This window comes from Podarcis gaigeae, assembly GCF_964106915.1.
Source record: "Podarcis gaigeae genome assembly, chromosome: 9".
In the NCBI taxonomy this organism is placed as follows: Eukaryota; Metazoa; Chordata; class Lepidosauria; order Squamata; family Lacertidae; genus Podarcis; species Podarcis gaigeae.
The window spans coordinates 57,255,243-57,277,023 of record NC_139685.1 but is presented as its reverse complement, the minus strand read 5'-3'; the positions used below and the strand labels follow the sequence as shown (position 1 = coordinate 57,277,023).

General features: G+C 42.8%; 1 protein-coding gene across 4 annotated transcripts in view; it reads left to right on the top strand.

The window, feature by feature from the left end:
• The window catches only part of NPNT (nephronectin), a 62,225-nt gene that overhangs the window by 4,974 nt on the left and 35,470 nt on the right, over positions 1-21,781 (top strand). For 2 of the 4 annotated variants that reach the window (XM_083756549.1, XM_083756551.1), the window contains exons 2-3: positions 1,366-1,466; positions 19,957-20,007. In XM_083756549.1, the coding sequence (XP_083612675.1) occupies positions 1,366-1,466; positions 19,957-20,007 (152 nt within the window). The remainder of the gene's footprint in view (positions 1-1,365; positions 1,467-19,956; positions 20,008-21,781) is intronic. The other 2 variants (XM_083756550.1, XM_083756552.1) reach the window with 1 other exon arrangement.

Here is a 21,781-nt window from a genome sequence, read left to right as displayed (position 1 = left end):
TGAAAGAAAGGGAAGGACCATAGGTCAGTGGTAGATCATCTCCTTCGCATGCAGAAGGTCTCAGTTTCAATCTATGGCATCTCCAGGTAGGACTGGAAGAAACCCTGGAGAACTGCTGTATACATGTTCTGACTCGGTATAAGAAACCTTTCTGTGTTTCTAAATGAGAATGTATGAGAGCAATGTAAGAGCGCTTGTCCAAGCTAACAAAGACCTGCGTCTCATTGGTAGTGGGTTATACAGAGCCTTCGGAATCCCTCCACCCAAAGCTAAGGGGGTGCTGGAACCCTGGCCCATTACACTGTGACAAGCCATGGTTTCTTGAAAAAAGATGGAGTAGAAGAGACGAGCATAGAACAAACAGAGCAGAGGGATGGATGACTATTCATGGTGGGATACAAGGGAACGAGATAGTAAAACCTTCTAAACATTATGGAGGAAGAGGGTGGTTGTTTACAATTCAGACCTTGCAAAGGCTGTCCCATACAGGTGAGCAGTTCTGTATGTAGGAGCTCCATTGGCTCTGAAGAGTTCATGGCACCATTACAATCACCAGGAAATGCTTTGCAATATCTTTGATTTTAGGGCATGTGGCCTAATAACATATGGTAGTTTCCCCATGCTTTGGATTTTGAGAAGCCTCCTTGTAGGGTCGTTATTGTGTGAATCTGACCTAAAAGGAAAACTAAAAGCATGATAAAGGTATGTTTCTTATTATGCAACACTTAGGAAATGGGTTATGTTGAGCGAAGAAGAGATGATAAAGGAGGGTATTTTAGTTAACCAAAATATCTACATAGAAGACTGAAGAGTGCACTGTACCTTTTGAGGACAGGACAAGGAACAATGGCTTCTGAAAAAGAGTTCAGTTGGCAAGAAGGTCCATTAATCTTAACCTTTGCAAAACTTCTCTGTAGCCTGCGTCACACCTGCATGTGTGTCACTGATCCCCCCCCCGCCCACTTGACAGCTGGCAACTGAACGAACATACTCCAATGAAAAATATTGCCTCTGAGTTGAAATGAGAAAGATGGAAAGTTCTGTTATGATGCTATATCTGCATAATCATCAAGTGATAGCTGTGATATCAAGTAATGTCTTGTAGATGCACCTTCACAAACTTGTGTGTCTGAATAGATCCGAATCCTGCTTTAAAGTAATAGGCGCAGTTCAGTGTACTGGAGTGAGTTGTTAATGAAGACAGTGATTGCCTCCAGTGGAAATTGTCAGCCCAAAGGTTTTAGAGGCCTTTTGTCAAGAATCCTATAAGTATAGAATGTCAGTATGGTGTCACAGGGCAGCAGAACTGCAACCATGTGTCCTTATGTTCATTCTTTCCCAAATTTATTTTTGGCGTTGGTGCAGGTGGCCCAGGCAAATACTTTCCACGACTGGATTGTGCCGTTTTGGAAGCAGAGTCGACTGCTGCTGGGGCTGGGCTCGCCACTCATGGGGCCAATGCCAACGTGAGTATCACCGCTGCTGGGCTCTGAGCCTTTTAAAACAGGGCTTGTTCCTCTCTAATAATGGCTTTCATATAATCACAGACACTCACTTGATGCAGGGCTTATAATGTACATGGGGCTTTTGCTTTCACCTAGAGGGACACTGACAGGTTAAGAATCTTACCCATTTTAAACTCCAGATTTCCATATGAACAGTACTGTAAATTATGGAAATTAAATGCAGCATTAAACCAAATGTATCTTCATTTCATTTTTTTACAGCATTACATTTGATTCAGGGTGTTTTTTTGTTTTTGAAAAAGTTTATCTACATAATTTTTGTTTGTAGATTAACATTTTCTGTTCCCAATTTTCCAAAAAAAAGGCGGAACTTATTGCAGTCATAAGCAGTTTTTAGCTGTATATTTTGTTCTTTAACAACATTTAGAGAAGGTTAAACAAAAACCTTTCAGAAACATCCTTACTGAAGTTAAAGGAAAAAGATTAAAATAAATCCTTCCCAGATTATGCTCCGGTATTTAACCTGACAGTGTCTTGCGGTGGTACATATATTAATAACATTTCTCACTTTCTCATTGCCCTGTCAACTTTATCAACTACAATTTCTGAAAAAGAAGCATTCAGCTAGAAGCTATAGAAGCGATGGGAATACAGAAATGCTAGCTTTCAGTTGAATTGGAGAGCTGACCAAAGTAGCCAGACATAGATTGCCATGTTTTCTGTTGTCTACTTGCATATTTTTCTATGTTTGCACCAGATTAGACACAATCTCACAATCACAGAATCATAAAATAATCAGAGTTGGAAGTAACCATGGAGGTCAACTCCCTGCTCAAGCCAGAGATTACAGTTCAGGATGCCTACTTGACACCTAGCTACCCTTGGCTTGAATACCTCCAGAAAACAAGAGCCCACTGAGGCAGTCCGTTTCACTCAGGGCCAATAACAAGGGAAGCTAAGAAGACATTTATCTTGTATAGCAGGTGGAGAGGATGGTGATCTAGCAACCCCTCTCCACTTACTTGCCTTGTCACCCACCTGCTGGCCCTGCTTGTGCTCCCAGCCACCCCATTCAGTTCCCGAGCACAATTCAAAGTGTTGGTGCTGACCTTTAAAGCCCTAAACGACCTCGGTCCAGTATACCTGAAAGAGCATCTCCACCCCCATCGTTCTACCCAGACACTGAGGTCCAGTGCTGGTGGCCTTCTGGAGGTTCCCTCGCTGCGAGAAGTGAGGTTACAGGGAACCAGGCAGAGGGCCTCCTCGGTAGTGGCACTCGCCCTGTGGAATGCCCTCCCACCAGATGTCAAACTACCAGACTTTTAGAAGACATCTGAAGGCAGCCCTCTTTAGGGAAGCTTTTAATGTTTGATGTATTATGGTATTTTAATATTTTGTTGGAAGCCTCCCAGAGTGGCTGGGGAAACCCAGCCAGATGCGCGGGGTATAAATAATAAATTATTATTATTATTGCTCTCCACATTTTCTTCCTCCTTGCCTCATTCTGAGGAATGATGAAGAGGATTGTTTCTCTGATTGAGGCATTCCAGACCTGGCAGGTGCCACTGTTGTAGTTTGCCGCAGCTAGAAAAAGCTGTTTACGATGAGTAACTTTAAACCTTTTAAAGTTTGAGCAGCATTTACTCAGCTTGTTGCAGTAGCGGCGGCAGTGCAGGCAGTCTCCTAGACACCTCACCCAGAATGCCTTGCTCTGAAGAATGCCATGGCCCTTCCTCAGAGTGGGGTAGGAGGGAGGCAAAGGGGAAGGCAGGAAAACTGCCGGTGCCACCACCACAATAATGTGGCAACATGCGTGGCAGTAGGGGGAGAATGGATCATAGGAGGAGGAGGGGTAGTGAGGAAGCAACAGTGATGGGGAAGAGGCAGCGGAGAGGGTGATGGGGGAGGAGAACCTGGCAGTGCAAGCTTATGCACTAGCCATGTTTCCACTATCTAAGAGCTCTTACTACTAGGAAGCTTCTCCTAGTGTTTATCCTAAATCGGCTTCTCTGCAATTTCTATCAGCTGGTTCTAGTCCTGCACAAAACGAAGCCTGTGGCAACAATAAAAATGCAAAATCTGGCACGCTGTAGATAATCAACCACAAAGCTTTCTTCACATTTGATAAAGTACATTTCTTCAAGCATCAATCTGTCTTCATTATTGTGATGGAATGCAGTTGGTTGCAGTGTGACATTTCTGCTTCTCTCCTGCCCCAAATTAAGGTCTTTATTGGTTCTGTTGATTGATGCTCCGCAGTTGACAAATCTAATTAGAATTTTACCTCTGTACTCTGAGCACAAACGGGTGCAATCCAACCAGAGTTGAACATTTCAGTCTCCCACTGTTTCTAATTGGAAAGAGTTGCACCTAAGCTTAATTCTCCCACTGAAATAAATCTAAATGAAAAATGCTTAACTTAGTTGGGCAATGAAAAATATTTATTTTTCTTTTTTTTTAAAAAAAGAACCCTATTTATATAAGTTTGCATCTCAAAACATTTCAAACCATTTAAATGCAAACCTAAAACTTCTCAATTTGCAAATATCTTAAAACAAAACAAAGTATCGAGGGAGGAAACTGAAGGAAAGAGCAATGCATTTATACAACATGATTTCCTCTTCCTTTGCTGAAGACCCTAGGCACCTCCAAAATGTATTTGGAAAGGTCCCCTCTTCCATTCTCTGGAGCAGATTTTGAGGGTGCTGAGCATGGGTGTAGCAACACAGAGGTGGGGGAGCAGCAGCCCACTGCTAGATCAAGTAAAACAATAGAAATACTTAACTAACTGAGCAATCACATGGGTTCTGTCCTGCCTAACAAAAGTCCTGCCCCCCTGACAAAGTCTTGCCCCCCCCCAAATCCTGGCTCCACCCATAATGCTGAGGATCTGCGGTGGGGAAGAAGTTCCATTGTGCAAGTGGAAGTTTATTTTGCTTGTGTAATAACAGCTTTGGATACATTTCCTAGAAATGCCACTGAAGTTTCACATAAAAATGTGAAAGCAATTCACATTTAGTGATGTAAGGCATGAAAATCATTACTTTACATCAATGTAATAAATGCTGGTCAAATGATTAGGAAGTTGTCAGGAATAGTAGGCTCCAGCAATCTCACTTTCATTTGGCATTATTTCTTCTTATCCACAATAAATAGGTTACCAGGCTATTATTTTCCGAGCCACATTAAATGACATATTCTTTGTTACCCATTTAGCTTCTTTAAAGACAGAAATAAACCAATCTCATCTCTTCTAAGGGGAGAAGGCATGTTTATATTCAAACAATTCAAGAATACCATTTGTGGATCCAAGGGCAGATAATAGCCAGTGGTTTTGTGTAATTATTTTTAAACATTATTTAAAAATGGTCACTGGGGCCATTCCCTTAAGGAAGAGCAAACAAAATTGCAATGATTAACAGAGAACTACTTGAGATTTCAACTGGGTTTTAAGGAAGATGCTATATAAGAAGAGTAGTAATTGTTCTGAGAATGATCCGCACCATCTTTGTAGCTGCTGTTATCACTCTTAATATACAGAACACTTTGCAGCTCCCATTTAATTTACTCTTGCAGTAACCCTGTGAAGGAAATCACCATTAACTACTGGGCAAGTCTGAAAAATGAGTGACCTGCCAAGTTGAATTCAGCCCACTAAAACTATAAGGTGGCTTGCAATGTGCTTGACAACATATCTCCCCACCCCCCAATTTTTGTAGTCTCAGGTGGGCAGCAAAAACAGGTTTAGCAAGTCCCTAGTATGCTCCCATGCATGACTGCTGGGCTGTGCTCAGCTTAATGGGTCAAAAGTTGTGCAGGCCTGTAGGTGAAAGAGGAGTCACACTGCGTCATGGTGGGTGGAGGCAGCAGGAGGATAGAACCAGGATGGAGATTGTGCATCCCACACTGAGTGGGTGCTGCTTATTGCAGGGGCAATAGGTCCCTATCTGATAAGAGAGATTCACAGAGGGAGAGCCAATGTGTTCTGCCAACAGTTCACCTAACCTCCACCCTAGGAGTTTGCAAACTCGACAGGTTACGGCAGCAGCACCTGTTCCTTCTGCCCTTTGTCTCCAAGAACAACGGAGACATGGGGTAGCGGGCAGCAGACCACTGTGCTCTCTGAGCCTAAGGTAGCCGTGCTGAATATCCATTTGGGGGCTTCTTTATGAAGTGTGTGTGTGTGTGTGTGTGTGTGTGTGTGTTTTACCTAACATACAGGTGCTCAGGCAGTGCTGAAAGTTGAACATGCATGCTTATTACAATATAGTTTGTACAGAACACAAATGGGTTTTTCTTCCACATGCATCCATTTATTGGGGAAAAAGAAAGAGGCACCTAGTGCTCCTCTACCTAACCCCAGCTATTGGTACATGGATGGAGCCAAGGTCAGATTTGAAAGTTGAAGCAAGAGAAAATGCTTTGCTTGAGGTTGCACAATGACTTCATGCTCAAATACATTTTCAGGAAAAAAAAATCCCTGGGACTTAGCAGGAGCTTGATTCACAGAGATTGGTGGATAAAGATCTACACCAGGCATAGGCAAACTCAGCCACCCAGATGTTTTGGGACTACAACTCCCATCATCCCTAGCTAACAGGACCAGTGTTCAGGGATGATGGGAACTGTAATCTCAAAACATCTGGAGGGCCAAGTTTGCCTATGCCTGATCTACACAACATGTAAAGGTAAAGGTAAAGGGACCCCTGACCATTAGGTCCAGTCGTGACCGACTCTGGGGTTGCGGCGCTCATCTCGCTTTATTGACCGAGGGAGCCGGCATACAGTTTCCGGGTCATGTGGCCAGCATGACTAAGCTGCTTCTGGCGAACCAGAGCAGCTCACGGAAACGCCATTTACCTTCCCGCTGGAGTGGTACCTATGTATCTACTTGCACTTTGACGTGCTTTCGAACTGCTAGGTGGGCAGGAGCAGGAACCGAGCAACGGGAGCTTACCCTGTCGTGGGGATTCGAACCACCGACCTTCTGATCGGCAAGTCCTAGGCTCTGTGGTTTAATCCACAGCACCACCCATGTCCTATACACAACATGTAGATAAGCATTAATGTCTGCTGAACAAGTATCTGTTGAAGGCAAAGGAGCAAGAACCAGTAGGAAAAAAGTATCTACCTAATGCCTGAAATAAATACATCAAGATAGAATTCCTTCCTATTAGAAACTAAAAGTTCATCACTAAAGTGACAAATACCATTTGGTGTGTTGAAAAGGTCACCAGCAGGGCTGATCTGAAACAATGGAGGCGGGTGCTTTGTGAACATTTTTCCACCAGCAAATCCGTTCTTCCTTTCAGCTTCCTCTTTTTCCCCCCCTTTTTTTTTTTTTAAAAAAGAGGAGTTTCTGAAAAGGTGTGGAAGTGTTTGCACATTCAGAGTCCTGACAATACAACACAGGAAACATTGCCTCCTCACTTTGAAATAGCTCCCTTTGCCCCCAGAGACACCATAAAGCTGAAGTAGCTTTGTCCAAGTGGATTTGCTATAAAATGGCATCAGTGTTCCCTGGAAGAAGTTTGAGAAGCACTAAAGTATCTGCTAGTGGAGTAGTTGTGTGGGGGCTGTGGGAAAAGGTGTGGGATATTTCAGATCCCATAGAATCATTGAAAATATTTGTAGGCAAACATTAAGCACAGCTCTAGCCGTCAAGCTTTTTGACAAGACCAAAGCAGAAAGTACAAACCAAGAGAAAACCAGGAACCTGAATGGACACAGGGACTGAGCTTCTTAACATGACACCAAGGCAGGCAGGCTACACATCCAAAACTCAGGCTTCATAAACAGAATAAAAAATAGATGTATTAGATGCAACCTTTGCCAGACTGCTGCCCTCCTGAAATATACTCGGAGTCGAGTGTGGATTTCATGCTCTTTATTCAGCTCATAGTAGTGAGGAATGCCAGTTCCCCTGAAATGTCTGCTTTATATACATTATTTACACAATGGGCCCCACGTGATTGGCTAATTCCGGGATTCTCCTGTAGGCCAATCAGGTTGTGGATTCACTTCCACCTGGAGTTGGATTGGGTGGCTCCTGCGGACCAATCAGACTGCTGCATTCTGGATCCTATTGTTCTGAGACCAATCAGACTGTTGCATTCTGAATCCTATTCAACTCAGTACATAACACCTCCCAAGGTTTTGGACTATGGCTCCCATTAGTATGTGCTGGCTGATGGGTGATGTAGTTCAAAATATCTGCAGGGCATCAGCTTTGCAAAGGCTGCATTAGAGAACCACATGGAAATCAAAATTTTAAAACACATTGGACACTTGGAACAGGGAAGCAATAGCAGAATAATAAACACAGGATTGGGCTGTTAAGACATATCCCCCCCCCCACCTGCTTGCCAATAGTATTAAAGTCATTGTTATTTTCAGCTTTAGTCAGATAGAAAAGAGATTTTTCATGCTTGTGCTAAAGATGGAATTTCAGCATCAAGCGATGGGCTCCCATTTTAGCAGCTTTTTCTACAATTACATATAGGCAAACCATGATGAATGACCAGAGACTGGAGCAGGGCAAGTCTGATGCCAGTTTTAAGAGGAGGACTGTGAATAATACAAGCAAACAGGCCAAAAAGTTAGAAGACTTACTGGCCTGTATTTGGTTGGATAATTCATAGTATTATTAGTAAATGATAACATGAAACATTTATAGATGACTGGATAGAAGTGTTCCATTTCATGAGCAAGCTGGTTTTAGACAAGGCAGATCTGTTTTGGATCACTGATTTTCTTTTTCCTGACCTACTTAGTTGAGACCAACCGGTTACCACTTACATTGACTTGAAATGTGCCTGAGACAAAACCTCCTGAAAAAATTATAGGATAAATTGGCAGGTTTCTTAAAAGCTTTATACCAATGTTTCATTTAGGATCCTAAGTGGTACAGACTGCTCCAGGTGACATTTCTCAGGAAGTATGACAGGGTTGTATAGCAAAGTAGATTAGCAGTATTGCTTCACCGTTGAGTGCAGTCGGCATAAAACATAGCACATCCTCTAAAAGTTAATGTGCAACTTTGGCTCCAAAGGAGAAATACCTACTGTGCTATGGAATGGAAAGTTCTGCAGTTTCTTAAGTGGCAGCACTGGACTCATCACATAAACTAATATGTGATGAATCTAGTGATGAGCCCTTGCAGGCAGTACCTGGTTTCAACGTGTGTGCTCTATTTTTATAGAAATGGCACCTTATGTTTGGATTAAAGACACAGTCTTCAAAAGATAGATAGACAGAGAGGGGAACGGGGTGGAGGAAGGGGGCGGTGGGGGTGGTCCGCCCCAGGTGTCACCACTGAGGAGGTGGCAAAATGCCGGGCGGCACTCACCGCGGGGCCTGCAGCGCGCCCGAGCCACACTTCTCTCCTGGGAGTGACGCGGTGGCTTGGGCACCCGCAGGCTCTGTGCTGCCCCAAACAGTCTGCCTGCCGCCTCCCCCTCAGCTGTAGGGTAGCTGAGTGGGAGGAGGCAGGCAGACTACTCAGAGGTCCTGTGGAGCATCCTGTCTGGCCCCGCCCCCAGGCGCAGGACATGCGCTCCACCCCAGGTGCCCGATCGGCTTGCTCCACCACTGCACACACATATGTGTACACGTGTGTGCATGCAGTCATATATTAAAACTTTTATTTTTTAAGCTAAGTAGATGCTGTTTTTTCTTGACATTGCTCATGAGCCATGTGCTCTCTTAATGGGATCGGAGCAACGCCCTATTGAGACTGGCATAGCTTGCTGTGTTTGCTGGATTTGCAGTTTAGGATTTTCGAAATCAGTGTCAGCAGAACAAAGGTGTTGAGAATCCTTGCAAGTTCTCAGGCTGGGGGTTAGATTAGGTCAGGCATAGGCAAACTCTGGCCCTCCAGATGTTTGGGACTACAATCCCCATCATCCCTAGCTAACAGGACCAGCGGTCAGGGATGATGGGAATTTTAATCCCAAACATCTGGAGGGCCAGAGTTTGCCTATGCCTGGATTAGGTAATGCTGCTCCCACTAAAACCAGTTTCGTACAAGGCACTGTAGAAACATGGGTGCCATACACAATGATCTGGTTTGCACGCAACACTAAGCTATAGTTTTGTAAGCCATTGTTTATTAACCAAAGCATGGCTAACACAAACCACCAGGTCTTGGTGTTACATGCAAACATGGCCACTGACTTCTTAACAAGAAAATAATAGCCTGGTTGGTCAGATCAAAGATCACCTAGACTAGCGTACTTTCTCCCAATGGTTAACCAGCTGGAAGACACTGCAGATATCACAAACTGGGCCTAATGGTGATACGCAATCCCTGCTGTTTGTCTCCAGTATCAGGTACTTAGCGAGATACTGCTTTTTGATAGCTTAGATCCTACTCTGTTGAAAACTAAGTTTACACCAGCTGTTCTTCACGTCATGTGTCCCAAAACATACTGTGAACAACTGGTGCAGTCAGCATCTCATCCTGGCTTATGTCCCTGGCTAGAGCTCCACTTCCACATTTGTCACAGAAAGGTCAGTACTAATTTCCCTTCAGGATCCATTGCAATGTATGATGCACTTAAGAACGTTGACATCCAAGTTTCAAGGTGTTCTGCTGCATTTATCTCAGAGTATCTCTACCAGTTTGCCATGCCTACTTGGACTAACATGGTCACCTGGACCAACATAGTTGTGTGTTTACTGGTCCCTTACTCTCTTTTCTGAACAAGTGAGGAAGGAGCAATAAAAGGAGAAATGAGAACAAAACTGCAATAGATGGAGACATATCCTTATCCCAGGAGTAGCAAATATCTTTGGTGGGCTACAATTCCCATAATGCCTAACCATTGGCTATGCTGGTTGGGGCTAATAGGAGTCGCACCACAACACTTGCTAGAGGGCATTACTTTGGCTACAGCTGTTTAGCATCTTCTTCTAGTTGATTAGCCTCGCAGCAAACATGGAAGCCTGGTTTCAGTGTAGGTGTCAGCCAGAAGAGAATTCTAAAGACACAAACCAAATTACTGAACTTGGGGAAATTATATCTTGATTTGAAAATAAGAACCTACAGTGCATTTAAAAAGAAACTCAAATAAACTCATTTTGTGTAGCTCTAGAGAGTCTTTGGATGCCAATAACTGGAATGAAGTGAAACTTCATTGCAACAAATCCATTTAGATTTTAGTCTTATCAACCCGTTATGTTAAGGTTCAGATTCTATAGAATCTAGCTTCCCAGCAACTAGCTTCCCCCAGAAACAAGTGAAGACAATGTCCTGGGTGTGGTAAATTCTGTTTTCCAGACTTCAGTTAATACTGTATTAAGAGAAGGGAATATCAAAAAGTCAATTGAGTGCTACACCAGCGAAATCTTTTGTTGAGGTGCCTGTTCTTTTATGAGGATTTATAATGCAGTTTATAGCTGTATTTAATTTCTGTACACGGCTGAAGACAAAGGCAACAGTTCTTTTTAAATCCTCTTACAAAAGGACCTAGAAATAATGGATGCTCTTACCTTTACTTACTTGTTTGTAAGGGTTTGGGTGTATGATGCAACAGTGATTTATAGCTCACTTCTGCTTTTGGATTCTGTTTTGGCTGCTTCAGTGAGATATATAGGAATCTATTTCTGCTCTTACTGCTTCCAACAAAGCTGATGCTTGCCTCAACAGCAAACTGTGTGCTAAGTTCCAGAATTGTTACGTTATTAAATTTTACTCAGCAGAATAAGTCAGCCAGAGTGTACCGAAAAAAGGCAGACACAAATAATTATACGTCTCTGTTTATGAGCATCTGGTTAATTATCCCAAACACAGGTTTTCTTTTCTGTAATAGAGAACTTCACTAAACTCAGTCATATGTAACTATGTGGATTAACTTGTCCTTTTTTGGTCATGTATTCCCCCCCCCCCCATCTTGGACAAATGTTGCAGGTGTACTAGATTTTTGCTATGCAATAATCACTTCTGTAAATTATAAAGCAATTGGGAACAGTGCTGATGTAGCACCCTGCTTGTGGTTAACGCTTAGCTGGAATGAAATATTCAACGCAGCAATAGAGAAATTAAAATAGTAATTTATTTGTCAGACAAATAAATGAGAGGCACAGTGGTATATGGTTACCAAGCTCTGGCCTGGCCTCCTGCCATTCTGGCCAGCACTTATATTTCCTTAATCCAGCCCCCTTGCTCCTCCTGTGGCTGCCTCTGTCCAATCAGCCTGGTTGAAATTCCTATTGGCTGTTTGCTAGAACCAATCACAAAAGATACACCCATTTTCTTTTGCCCTTTTATGGGACACAAAAAGCTATATATTCTTACATCTATAAATGACAAATAAGTAGTAATATATCTTACATGTGTCTCAACAAGGAACCTTAATTACCAGCTCACCTTTTGCCCTCCTTGCCCTATTGCCTTCCAAAACAGATGGTTAATCTTAACTTTTTATCTTCAAGGATCTTGAGTTCACATCATCATTGAAAGATCTCCTTCATTTGGAGGTCTCTAAACAAAAGGCCTGACAACCATATATCTAATGATGTTTCCTGCTTGGCAGGGGGGCTGGGCTGGTGGCTGACTTAATTTCAGGATAGTTACAACTCTTACAACTATATGAAATAAGAATCTAGCATTTCTTAAATCCTTTGCATAATTACATTTAAGCCAATATATTTAATACATAAATAACCTTTTAAAAGGAAAAGAAATCTTAAAAGGATCTCAGTTTAAGAAAGAAACAACTTTAGAAAAAGACTTCCCTCCCTTTCTGCCAGCCAGACCAGTTGCTTTTCAATTTGCTCTTGACCTTTCAACCTTAGGAAAATATGGCTCAAGTTTAATGGGAGGCACATGGTGTTATTTTACTATTTACCCACTCTTAATTTTGACCACTCTTACAGCTTAATTGTACTCTGTAACATGCAAGGTCAGTGTCCTGCTCTCAGCCTGTAATTCCCTTTTTACGACTTTGAGAATTGTTTTCTGCTATAAATCAGGGGCCCCCCTTGTCTAGGAGGAAAAACATTGCCAAGGTTCTTAGGCAGCTGGACTTCTGCCTGGCATGAAACATTTGAAAATCTTTAAGCTCATTTTAAAATACAAGCCCTGATCAAACATATAAGCTTTGATAAAAATGCAGGCTTATGATTAGATGCCTCACTGAAGCACCTTCTCTTTTAACTTTTGGAGTGAGCCGGTGGGTGGTGGTCCTTTCCAACTCTATAATTCTATGATTTGATAAGTAAGCTCCCTTGAACTCAGTGGTGCTTCTGACTGTATATGCTAAACTTGCAAAACACACTGAGTTTTAACCCTTAGTCCTCCATCTGGGCAAGAAAGAGAAGTGTAGCTCATAGAAGGACATTAAGCCAAATGAAAGCAAATTCTTATCTAGAGATGCTCAAGACTTTTCCCTCTGCTGTTTACTTTGAGGACAGGTGATCTAAAACCAGGGCATGATCCACCAGACCACCTCCTGTGCAAGGAAGATTGAAATAGATGGGAGCTTTACCTGAGAACATTCTGGTGGCATGGGCCTGCACTGAGGAACTAAGCTGGTGTGGTAGTGACATATTTGACCTCAGTAAGAACTTTCAGCATGTTTACTTTAGAGAGGAAAAATCTTTGAAAAGTGTCCAGAAATGCTGATCCGCAAATGGTCCGCCTTTTCCCACTCCATTGAAATGCAAAGCTCCCACTCATATTTTTGAGGGAATAGAATTTGGCCTTGCTCCTATACAGATGAAGAGCAGTATGTGCCTCAAGGTTTTTCCTGTAGCCATGCCAACTCTTCGCCACTTCTATATACTGCAAAGAAGAGTTTTGGTTGTTGCGCAGAAAATAGGAATTTCCCTTCCATCCCAATATGCACATAAATAAGACCAGGCTTGTGTTCAAAGCCAGCCCATATAGAACACCCTGCAGTAGTTTAAGTTGGAATCGACTAGAATGTGGGTCACAGCGGCCAGGATATCCCTGTCTAGGCTGTAGCTAGCAGGTGTAGCTGGAAATAGACATCCCATGCCGCCAGAGTCATTTGGGCTTCTAGGGGCAAGATGGAATCCAGGAAATGGTTGGCCCTTGATAATGAGATCATTTCAATATCTACCCCTCCAGCCCAAACATTAACCCACTGCAGTGGCGTAGCGTGGGTTGTCAGCACCCGGGGCAATGCAAGTAATTTGCGCTCCCTAACCCGTGGATTTGCGCACCCTAACCCTAACCCCCGGTACGGCCGGCCCCCCCTGCAGCCCCCATGCTACGCCACTGACCCACTGCCCAGTCATGAGTTGGGTCAGTGATGTACTGAGACAGCCCCATGGTTGTTATGGCAGCCATTACGTCTTGAGCTGGGGCAGACAAGGTAGCCTCCACATGGATGCTGAAATCTCCCAAGACAAGCATCTGGTGGGTTTCTGGCATCACACTCAAGACCACCTCTGCCAGCTTGGACAGAGAAACTGCTGGGGGGCAAGGTGGTTAGTAGCCAAATCTCCACTCTGTCTCTCTGACCCAACATGGATGCATCCCACTGGGTACGGTCAGTGGACTAGGGTGATTAGGCTATTCACCTAAATGTTCCCCTGGTGCCTCATTCCTAAAGTCTGGAAATGTTCTGATTGGTTTAGGGACAGAGGCACAACACTCACGTCAGGATGTCAAGATATCACATGCATGACATCGCCCATCCCCAGTTGCCTTCACAAGCTGGCGCCTTTGACCTGAACTATTCCCCTACAAAAAAATTCACCACATGCCATGGATGCATACCCTCAAGTCCATCTCCTGTGCAGACCTGGCTCTTGGCAAGGGAAACAGTGCATGGCTGTGTATGATTCTGATCTGCTTCTGGCTCTCCAGTCAGGGCTAAAAGTAAAGGTAAAGGGACCCCTGACCATTAGGTCCAGTCGTGACTGACTCTGGGGTTGCTTTCCTGGCCGAGGGAGCTGGCGTACAGCTTCTGGGTCATGTGGCCAGCATGACTAAGCCGCTTCTGGCGAACCAGAGCAACGCACTGAAACACCATTTACCTTCCCGCCAGAGCAGTACCTATTTATCTACTTGCACTTTGACATGCTTTCGAACTGCTAGGTTGGCAGGAGCAGGGACCAAGCAGCGGGAGCTTACCCCGTTACGTTGTGGGGACCTTCTGGTCGGCAAGTCCTAGGCTCTATGGTTTACCCCACAGTGCTACCCGCGTCCCTCCGGTCAGGGCTAGTGTTGCACAAAGCATTGGTGCTGCACTGAAATGGGGCAAAGGCAGGTTCGGCTCAACATAAATTTGACGAGTTGTTAGTGTTGTCAGATGGAGGCAAGCATGACTTGGTTGAAAGACATGGGTTTCTAGAACATTGTGGATGTCGGAGAGAAATGGGGAACCTGTGGTCCTCCAGATGTTGCCGGACTTCAGCCACATCACCCCTGACCATTAGCCATTCTGGGAGTCTAACATCTGAAAGACCACACCTCTAGTGTATATTCAGAATCCACTTGTCCTTTAATTTGGTCCCAGTTCCCCAGCCCTGTGCAGGAAGGCAAAACTGTGTCCGTCTCCCTTTGTCCACATGATGAAGGCTATAAAGTAATGTTGCTTTGCATCAGCTGAGAAGCTGCCCCTTAATTAGAAATCAGCAATGCCTGGAATACGTTAAGTGACTAGATGACACAAATGGTGTATTTATGTGATACTATTGCATACTGGCTACGATTACATTAAGGTCTTAGCATGCCAGGCATTTAAGGAGCTGGGTGAACGAAAGGCTACTTGCAAAGATAGCTGAATATAAGGTATATGGGTTACATCATTTCTGAGTCTTTCTCCCTCCCCCCTGAATGGGAGTGACAGTTCTGCTCAATCTACTACACATATTTTTATTTTATTTATTTGTTTAACAGAATTTGTGTACCACTCAACAGCAAATAAAGTGACTGCCAAATTTTTGCACCTGGACCACTTGAAAATTGCTGAAGGTCTTGGTGGACCAGTTAATGAATTTTTTTGCCTGTTGCAGCAAATTGTAAAGTGATATGCTAGCTGCTATATGATTTTAAATTGTTTTTTGTTTTTTTTACTTATTTTATTTCTTAGCTTTTGGATTGTATTCAACAAATATTTCTCAGAGTAGACCTATTGAAGTTAATGGCCATCACAAACTTAGGGTCTTGTCAGCTTGCACAGAATTCCGCCAGGCTTGCTGAGCTGTACAATAGCACTATGAGAAACGAGAAAGCATGCTAAATATATGGACCAATATATGGACATTCAATCTGTCTTTCAGAGAAACTTGCCTATCATTATTGATCTTCTCATTTAGAAACCTCTGAGAAGCTTACATGGAGCCTCAGGGTTCTATGTAACATAGTTTTAAAATGCCAGTAGATGCCTTTGTTGTTATTTTGGTAAGATGAACCTATTCTGGGCTGACCTGCATGCCTGATTGTTGCTTGTTGTTTGCACAGCAGCTTTAACAAATCAAGCTATGTTGCACATGTGGCCTTTAAAGTTGCCCCATCTTCAGAGCAATAGTGGACTTCTTTCTAAAAATGTAAGCATGGCAAGCAGAACAGTTTACAGATTTTTAAAGAATGTAATCTCAAGTTTTTGAACTTGACTGGCTTTGTTCTGATCATTTCAGGATCGCAAGATGCCCTTACACTGAGAACACAGGTCTACGTCATGCTTTTAGAGTATGGTCAGGGGAAATAATTGTCACCCCTCAATGATAGACTGCAAGTATCTCTGGAAGAATCTTGCTTATGCCTAGCTCAGTGTTTCTCAGACCTTGAGTATTATCTCCTAAGGAGAGTCCATTGTTAACACCCCCAAGGAGAGCCCAACAGTGTTGAGCCCAACACACATACAAGTGCACGCAGACACACACACAGCAGCAATGCATAGCATAAATACCTAATATACTGGGATGAGCTGACAGTCATAGGATAGGAAGCTGATGAAGAGTGGTACAGGGGTGAAGCTTGGGTTCACATCCCTGATCAGACCTTGGGCCAGTCACTATCTGAGCCTAGCCTACCTCACAGGGTTGTCATTATTAGAAAAAGTGGAGTGCCCCACACCCATTTATGAGGGCAGCATTGCTTCAGCTCTGAGGAAAAACTCTGGTACTTCTCCTCTGCCTGCCCACTACATTGAGAGCCAGTGTGGTGTAGTGGTTAAGAGCGGTAGTCTTGTAATCTGGGGAACCAGGTTCGACTCTCCACTCCTCCACATGCAGCTGCTGGGTGACCTTGGGCTAGTCACACTTCTCTGAAGTCTCTCAGCCCCACTCACCTCACAGAGTGTTTGTTGTGGGGGAGGAAGGGAAAGGAGAATGTTAGCCGCTTTGTGACTCCTGAAGGGGAGTGAAAGGCGGGATATCAAATCCAAACTCTTCTTCTTCTTCTTCTACATCACTGAACTTGGGGAGGACCTAACACAATCCTGAGGCTATGCGTTGCAGGGAAAGCTCAGCAGCACTGAGCAAGCTGTATTTCAGGGACACTTTTCTACTACAAGTGACACTGAGCAACATCTGAAAAAGCTCCTGACGGACCAGAATGTAGCTTTTAACACCAACTGAGCTAACGGTTAAAGAATAAGACAAAGGGCTGCATCCAATAGCATCTGTCTGCTAGCAAACAGGCTCTTGCACTAGTGGATGGGTGAGCTTTAATGTTGCACAACAGAAAAATCCAGTGCAACAGTTGCACTAGTGGAAACTTGTTGTGCAACAGGTTGCACAGTCTGTTGTGCAACAAAGTCCTCGGCAATCTTCTTATGCATTCTCTTGTGTAGCAACATTTTGCAGGTGCAAAACATTTGAGCAGCAGAGCATGCGTAGTGCTAAGTGACTAAACATGACACTGGGTATGACCCAAAGTTGTTGTTTTTAAAGTCATAACCAGTAAAATATCCTTGATAATAAAAATATAGTGTAATAACTGGCTGCATTGCTTAGCCTTCTTCAACAAAACACTCAATCATAGAATTCTAGAGTTGAAAGGACCTACTGACAAGAATCTTTTGCCAGGTGTGAGGCTCAAACCCACCTCCCTGAGATTAAGAGCGTGACTCTTTAATCTGTGCAGGATATTCTACTTGTAGTAGAATGCATGTAAGAAAGATCAGAGCTTGCGAAAGCGATTATGGAGGGTGCTGGAGATGCTGCTATATAACCAAGAGCTCTGCATGCTTCTGCCTTCTTGCTACAGCTGCAAAGAAACAACACTCTAGAAACTGCTGTTCCTCCTTTATGCTTTGGGGATAAAAATACATGCTAGATTCTGCCATCTCAAATTATTTATATTCCTTTTCATGCATGTTTATGCTTAATTGTTGGGATCGTTTTTGAATGTTGCCCATAGGAAATTCCTTCATGAGTTACAGATATTGGGGTGGGTGGGGAGTGGGGAAGCCACTAGTTGTTGTTGTTTTTTGGTGGGGGGTTGTGTGCTTGAACATAAATGCAATTCTGTATAATAACTAAATATGCCCTAATCTGAACTCTTAAATAGAAAATAAATGATGGTCTTGAAGATGACCTGGAATAGACCTTTCTCACTAAAAGAGCTGTTTAATTTGGGACTCTTATTTTAACTCTTTATACTTCAATTCGTGAATCTTTAACTATGCTGTACCTATAGTACAGAACTGCATTGTTATGTTTATGTCAAAAATGAGGTTCTGCTATTCTGTTCTGCTCCTCCCCCCATCCCCAGCGTGTTGCTTTAAAACAGCAAAATGTATTTTAAGCAAAACACTGCAGAAAAATGAATTGTGTATTAAGGAAACAGTATCCTTCCCCATGTGCACACAGACCCATTTTCCCCATACATGTAATTGGCACCATTTGCTTTCCGACAAAACTCAGGACAAAAGGTATATATGTGAAATTTGGCTGTATTGTTTTGTACTGTGCTACATTTAGGAGGTCTTGGGACGCGGGTGGCGCTGTGGGTTAAACCACAGAGCCTAGGACTTGCTGATCAGAAGGTTGGTGGTTCGAATCCCCACGACGGGGTGAGCTCTTGTTGCTCAGTCCCTGCTCCTGCCAACCTAGCAGTTTGAAAGCACGTCAAAGTGCAAGTAGATAAATAGGTACTGCTCCGGTGGGAAGGTAAACGGCGTTTCCGTGCACTGCTGTAGTTCGCCAGAAGCGGCTTAGTCATGCTGGCCACATGACCCGGAAGCTGTACGCCGGCTCCCTCGGCCAATAAAGCGAGATGAGCCCACAACCCCAGAGTCGGCCATGACTGGACCTAATGTCAGGGGTTCCTTAACCTTTAAAGAGACTTACCTTTTCCTCTCATATCTATCCAATCCTGCTGCTTCAGCACCAACACAGAGAGACATGTGCCCAGGAGCAAAAGTGGCCTTCAGTAGCAGATATTTTAGGGGGCAAAAAGCCGTGCCGGTGTGCCTCTTTGAAACTTCCCCTCCAAACCACTTGCTGCTGTTTTATTGGCAAACTGTTCCATTGGTGTTGGACAGATGGTTCACACAATATGGTGTACATATAGGGGGTGCATGTTGCAATGCAGAGCAGGATAAGCCCTGCTGCCCACACTCCTTGAAAAGGTAGAAGTGAGCACTTGGCCCTGAGCTTCATCAGGGTCTGGCTTTGAGTCAGAACTTCCTCTTTAAATCAGAATTTAAACTCACACAAGTGATACTGAAGTCGAACTCTTAGGCTCCAGATGTGTTGCAATCCCATCTTGTTAATGCAATAAAACAAAATCTGGACTTGATATTTTGCATGTTTTTAAATAATCCAGTACTATAATCAGCTGTTGAGGCATGGCAGAGTATTTGAAGCCAAACATATTTCATCTAATTTCCATTTGATTCTACAGTACGGCAATCTGCCTTTCACGTGATCTGTCATTAGGGAAGTCAAAAGGGTTTGTGGACCGAAAGCTTTATTTAGGTTTAATGAAAACCAGAATGAAAAGATGGCTGGTTCCTTTATTGGTCCCCAACTGTTAAAAATCTATTCAAGTTTCAAGTGATGTCAGTTTAACCAGAGTTAGCACCCTGAAGACAATTAGGGGGAAATCTGTTATTATAGTTGGATATGAAGGGATACTGTCTCTTTAAAGGCAAAAAACCCCCACAACCCAACACTGTTCTGTAAGATGCATTACATTTAGACTGCGGAATGGTGCATACCTTTGCTGCTGGAAGTGGGGGGAAACACTGTCCTATTCACTGTTTACTTGGAATTCTTTGATGGGTGAAATAAGAATAGCACAACATCATTCCTTTTTGTAACTTTCATAGAGAGTGCATTGCAACATCTGTTTGCAGACGTCTCATAACAAGATAGTGACATAAGACATTTCTATTTTTAAACGTGTCCCAGTTTATTTTTTTTATTTCAGAAGAAAAGCTCTGAATGTTGAATGTGTGTAAGTCACCGGGAATGTAGCAAGTTGATAAAATCCAAGCCAAGTCCATCCTCCTTGCAGGGAAAGACAAAAAGCTGGAATTGCTTTTTATGGACATTTGTTTTGCAGCTTTCTACATCTTAAGGCAGAGAATAGCCAGGATAAGGTGCCAGCCCAAAGGTTAGCTGAACATATTTCTCAAAATAATTTTGGCAAGATGGTGTTTTGGAGGCATGATCTCTAAAGTCATGCATGGAGCGCAAGAATGATATAACAACCCAACAAGAAATATGCATGTAATTACTTTGCTTATTATTTTAGGGTGATAGCAGCACTTCACGAATGTATTTAATGACTAATGTAGACATTATATATATATATATATATATATATATATATATATATATATGATTTGATATTTAAATGATTAGCTTTTAAGATCCAAATACTTTGCTTTATCCCTTTATGGATGCTATTAATATGTTTTGTAATATATTTACAATTTATTAAAGAGGTCTTACCTCATTGTGACTTGAAATCGGTGTGAGTAGCACACACCCATACACACTTACCTGGGAGAGAGACCCATTAAGTATAGCAAGACTTATTTCTTCTGAGTAAATAAGCATAGAGCTGTTCTGCACGAGTACTCAGGAGCAAGCCCCACTGGATTCAACTGGACTTTCTTCTGAATACTTTTTGAAAGAAAGTTCAGTTTAATTTAGCAGAGCTTCCCAGTAAATAAGCAGAGGAAGGGGGCACATGATTGGCATGGTATACATTTTAAAACAATTGTTTGATTCCTTCTACTTTTTACGAAAACTGGGAACCCCAACTCCGCTTGCCATGTTGAGTTTTCAGACACACTCTGGTGAGCATACGTATTTTATCAATCAGCTCACAGAACAAGAGGCTGCCTTCTGGTTTCTGGTGTCTCTTTTGCCTAGTCAGCTAGGCTTAGGGATGCGATTGTGCCTTCTGAGCAAGGTTGACAAATGTGAGATTTCCTCACACCTGTCAGTTTTAAGGCAAGGCACAACAAGGGCTCCTGGACTGATGCCATTTGACCAAATATTGGCAGAGAATGAGGATCAAATCTGCCCCAGAGCCTCCCAGCTCTTGTGGGGGGGAAATGGTGAACTCATCCAACATGGTGGCTTAATTTTTTGAAGCCAATTTCAGCCTCTGTTGCAACATAAGATTTGGCAAATACTGCTTCAGACTTCGGTGTATGAGTAATTTGCACTGAACTTTCCTGGAGGTGTTCCAACATTATGTACCATACAAAGGAATGTTTGTCATATATTATCTTGATGTGCAATATTGATTTACTGCTACATAAAATGTAAGTAGCTTAGCTGGTTAGGTACCTGGGACTTGATTTTTATTTTTTGGTAAAGCAACTGTATGTGCAGTATGAAAGCCATTTTCAAAAACAGTAGCAGCATGTTGTTTGCACTGGTTTTCTCATACACAATCCTAATAATAATGCCATAATTTGGTGGGTGATTGGAATTCCAATACCTGTTTTATTTAAGATGGCCACAAGTTTAGTTCTCCAGTGCTTCTCCCCATTGCATATGGAAGCATATGTCCAACATTTGGCACTGTCACTCCAATATGAGAGAGAGAGAGAGCTGCTTAAAGATTAAAGGCCAGCTGCCCGCAATAAAGTTTTGGGAAAGCACATTAAAAGGTTGTAAATGTGCACATCAAACCATTACAACGGCTTTATAGTAAAATACGTTTCATGAATGAAGCACGTGTTTTATAAACTTACATATTATTTTTTATTTGGATTAAGAAAACTTAAACTAATAGCACAACTAGGATAGTTATGTGTCCCTTAATCAGAAAGGGCAGTTTAATCATTGACTTAGGTTGCTTCCCCACCAACCCTCTACTCTAGAAATGTGATATTTTATGCACTAACTTTTCATAGAAAATTCAGGAA